Here is a 2,449-nt window from a genome sequence, read left to right as displayed (position 1 = left end):
TTTTTTGTAAAATCTTACTCAACTCATTTGACATTGCCAACACTTTCAACATCAAGTGAAGCACAAAAATAAATTTAAATGTTTTAATCTTTGTTAAAAGATACTCCGCTTGATTTCTATCACTTGATGTGGACCCTTCAAGTTCAATCACTTCAAGAACATGAACAATAGATGAGAAAATAACAATAAAGTTATCTAAAGTTTTGAAATATGATCCCCAACGAGTATCACCTGGTCTTTGAAGCTCACGTTCTTGATGCAGATGAGAAAATAACAATAAAGTTATCTAAAGTTTTGAAATGTGATCCCCAACGAGTATCACCTGGTCTTTGAAGCCCACGTTCTTGATGTAATCCTTGGCCTTTTTGAACTTCACCGGATTCAAATAATTGCTCTAACTTTTTGGCTTGGTGATCACGAAGTAAGTCTCTACGCTTGAAAGATCCTCCAACAACATTCAACACATTACTAACATGATCAAAAAAGTCTTCAACATCCAAATGTTTTTTAGCAATAGCCACTAGTGTTAGTTGCAATTGATGAGCAAAACAATGAATGTAATATGCCGATGGACTATCTTTCATAATCAAAGTTTTGAGCCCATTTATCTCTCCTTTCATATTACTAGCCCCATCATAACCTTGTCCACGTATTTTGGATGGACTTAGTGAGTGAACGGAAAGTAAAGAATAAATCGCTTTCTTCAATGAACATGCCGATGTATCACTAACATGGACAAGACCGATAAATCGTTCAACTACTTCACCATTCTTATTAACAAAACGCAAAACAAGAGCCATTTGTTCTTTGTGAGAGATGTCTTTTGACTCATCAACTAATATACCAAAGTAATCTCCATTCAAGTCCCCAATTATTGCTTTCAATGTTTCTTTTGCACAAGCATTGGCAATATCTTTTTGAATCATAGGACAAGTCAACGTATCATTTTGTGGGGCATTTTCCAATATCACTTTTCCAACATTCGGATGTTTGTCCCCGTGCCATCGCAAAAATCCTAGAAAGAAGCCTTGATTAATTGAAGATTCACTTTCATCTTGACCTCAAAAAGGTAATCCTTATTGCAAAAGAAGTCTTGACACATCAATTGAGGCTTCCAAACGCATTCGATACTCATTTTTTAACTTTTGAGAATGCTTATCAATAACAACTTGAATTGATTGATGATGATTTGACAAATCTAGCATCTTGTTGAAACATTTGTCATGAATACTATTAACATCACCAACATGTTTACGGAATCTTTCAAGTGCCCTATTCCAACTCCTAAAACCCGTTTTTGTGTAAAACTCACTTGTACTTCCATGGAAAAAATCATCTTTGAATAAATAACAACATAGACAATAGACAGAATCTTTCTCCACGCTATACTCCAACCATTTAGAATATGGACCTTCAAACCAAATTTTACAAAATTGACGCATTCTTTTTCCAATTTCAGTTGGAGGATATGAATCCATTTTTGGTTGACAAGGCCCTTTTTGAATATAATGTTTCCTCACTTCATCCTTTATTTGAGGGTTATAGTGAGCAATTGGTACTCTTTTTCCTGGATCGGCTTCAAGTGAATCTAAATTAAGGTCATCTATAAGACTAGAAGGATTGACATTCGTACTAGAACTTGCTTGAGAATGGTTAAATTTCACAAGAAACTTCTCCATCTCAATTCACAAAACTAGAACACTTTCCTACAAAAATTAAAATTCAATTCAACTCACAATTAATTCAAATTTAATAGGGTAAGGCATAGTTAATTCAAATTAACATGATTCATATCACACAATTTTTAACCAATAATGTCTTACAATGTTCATTAGAAATTTAGAATATCAAAGTAAAATCAAAACTCTTGTCTAATATGAAATCAATCATCACTGATTAAAACTTAAAAGAACTCAAGAAATAGAAATTAAAAAAAATCTTACAAAAATAGAATTGCAAACTTACAATCTATAAAAAGTTGTGGATGGATGGAGAAAAGTGAAAACAAAAGCACCCAAATGAGGCGTAGCCGCTGAACGGAATGCTAAGACAGGCAGGGGGCGGCAACGACAAGAAGTGATTTGGGTTCGGAATGGGGTAATAAAATTTTTGGAGAAGTTGAAACTTGGAGGAAGAAGGGTTTGGAAATAGTTGAAGAGAAAGAGAACACTTCTAAGTCAAAGGAGTAATGTAATTAATTTAATTTAAGTCAATAACAATTATAAAATAAAATAAAATAATGTGCCAGCTGTTTTCCTTAAAAAAAAAAAAAGGGGGTCTTGGAGCCTTTTTTTCACTTAAAAAACGTCTTCAACAATTTTTCAAAAAATAGGTTCAAAGGGGATTCGAACCCGCAACCTCAACCTTCTAAAGTTGCCCTCCTACCATGGCACCACAAGCCAATTTTGTTCTGTGGGTGACACAGTTTATATTTATATAAATATTATGT

General features: G+C 33.6%; 1 protein-coding gene across 1 annotated transcript; it reads right to left on the bottom strand.

Moving 5' to 3' along the window:
- Positions 1-245: 245 nt before the first annotated feature.
- Positions 246-1,679, bottom strand: LOC107063405 (zinc finger MYM-type protein 1-like). Its single transcript, XM_015315252.1, has 2 exons — positions 1,121-1,679; positions 246-1,015 (listed from the first exon to the last, which is right to left on the bottom strand). The coding sequence occupies exons 1-2, from the start codon at positions 1,677-1,679 to the stop codon at positions 246-248; spliced, it is 1,329 nt and encodes a 442-aa protein (XP_015170738.1).
- Positions 1,680-2,449: the final 770 nt, after the last annotated feature.

Source organism: Solanum tuberosum, unplaced genomic scaffold (assembly GCF_000226075.1).
Source record: "Solanum tuberosum cultivar DM 1-3 516 R44 unplaced genomic scaffold, SolTub_3.0 scf00353, whole genome shotgun sequence".
In the NCBI taxonomy this organism is placed as follows: Eukaryota; Viridiplantae; Streptophyta; class Magnoliopsida; order Solanales; family Solanaceae; genus Solanum; species Solanum tuberosum.
This window is presented reverse-complemented; position numbering and strand designations above follow the sequence as displayed.